Source organism: Bison bison, unplaced genomic scaffold (assembly GCF_000754665.1).
Source record: "Bison bison bison isolate TAMUID 2011002044 unplaced genomic scaffold, Bison_UMD1.0 scf7180017864235, whole genome shotgun sequence".
NCBI classification, from domain to species: domain Eukaryota; kingdom Metazoa; phylum Chordata; class Mammalia; order Artiodactyla; family Bovidae; genus Bison; species Bison bison.
In genome coordinates, this window is record NW_011494807.1 from 772,027 (window position 1) to 773,689 (window position 1,663).

Here is a 1,663-nt window from a genome sequence, read left to right on the forward strand (position 1 = left end):
ATGGACTGGTTGGATCTCCTTGCAGTCCAAGGGACTCTCAAGAGTCTTCTCCAACACCACAGTTCGCAACGGGGTTGCCGCCAGGACACAGGTGTCGTGAAAACCACCATTAAACCTAAGTCAAAATGGGAAAGGAGAAGACCCACATCAACATCGTTGTCATTGGGCACGTAGATTCAGGGAAGTCTACCACGACTGGCCATCTGATCTACAAATGTGGCAGGATCGACAAGAGAACAATTGAAAAGTTCGAGAAGGAGGCTGCCGAGATGGGAAAGGGCTCCTTCAAATATGCCTGGGTCTTGGACAAACTTAAAGCTGAACGTGAGCATGGTATCACCATTGATATCTCCCTGTGGAAATTTGAGACCAGCAAGTACTATGTTACCATCATTGATGCCCCAGGACACAGAGACTTCATCAAAAACATGATTACAGGCACATCCCAGGCTGACTGTGCTGTCCTGATTGTTGCTGCTGCTGTTGGTGAATTTGAAGCCGGTATCTCCAAGAATGGGCAGACCCGTGAGCATGCCCTTCTGGCTTACACCCTGGGTGTGAAACAACTAATTGTTGGCGTTAACAAAATGGATTCCACTGAGCCACCCTATAGCCAGAAGAGATACGAGGAAATTGTTAAGGAAGTCAGCACCTACATTAAGAAAATTGGCTACAACCCCGACACAGTAGCATTTGTGCCAATTTCTGGCTGGAATGGTGACAACATGCTGGAGCCAAGTGCTAACATGCCATGGTTCAAGGGACGGAAAGTCACCCATAAGGACGGCAATGCCAGTGGAACCACCCTGCTTGAAGCTCTGGATTGCATCCTGCCACCAACTCGCCCAACTGACAAACCCTTGCGTTTGCCTCTCCAGGATGTCTATAAAATTGGTGGTATTGGTACTGTCCCTGTGGGTCGTGTGGAGACTGGCGTTCTCAAACCTGGCATGGTGGTCACCTTTGCTCCAGTCAGTGTAACAACTGAAGTGAAGTCTGTAGAAATGCACCATGAAGCATTGAGTGAAGCCCTTCCTGGGGACAATGTGGGCTTTAACATCAAGAACGTGTCTGTCAAAGATGTCCGTCGTGGCAATGTGGCTGGTGACAGCAAAAATGATCCACCCATGGAAGCTGCTGGCTTCACAGCTCAGGTGATTATTTTGAACCATCCAGGCCAAATCAGTGCTGGATATGCACCTGTGCTGGATTGTCACACAGCTCACATTGCTTGCAAGTTTGCTGAGCTGAAGGAAAAGATTGATCGTCGTTCTGGGAAAAAGCTGGAAGATGGCCCTAAATTCTTGAAATCTGGTGACGCTGCCATCGTTGATATGGTTCCTGGCAAGCCCATGTGTGTCGAGAGCTTCTCTGATTATCCTCCCCTGGGTAAGGATGTTTTTCTGCTGTAATTTAAAACTTAAGTTTTAGAAGTAAACTTAAAGGTTTGAAAAATGTCTCTAATGGTAATACAATGTTTGTTTTTCATAGGCCGTTTTGCTGTGCGTGACATGAGACAGACAGTCGCTGTGGGTGTCATCAAAGCAGTGGACAAGAAGGCAGCTGGAGCTGGCAAGGTCACCAAGTCTGCCCAGAAAGCTCAGAAGGCTAAATGAATATTATCCCCAATACCTGCCACCCCAGTCTTAATCAGTGGTGGAAG

The 1,663-nt window shown here is 47.6% G+C and overlaps 1 protein-coding gene across 1 annotated transcript in view; it reads left to right on the forward strand.

Moving 5' to 3' along the window:
• Nucleotides 1-75: 75 nt before the first annotated feature.
• LOC104993152 (elongation factor 1-alpha 1-like) overlaps nt 76-1,663 on the forward strand; it is a 2,805-nt gene continuing 1,217 nt past the window's right edge. The window contains exons 1-2 of the mRNA XM_010846280.1: nt 76-1,389; nt 1,492-1,656. Of these exons, the coding sequence (XP_010844582.1) occupies nt 126-1,389; nt 1,492-1,616 (1,389 nt within the window). The 5' untranslated portion in view covers nt 76-125 and the 3' untranslated portion in view covers nt 1,617-1,656. The remainder of the gene's footprint in view (nt 1,390-1,491; nt 1,657-1,663) is intronic.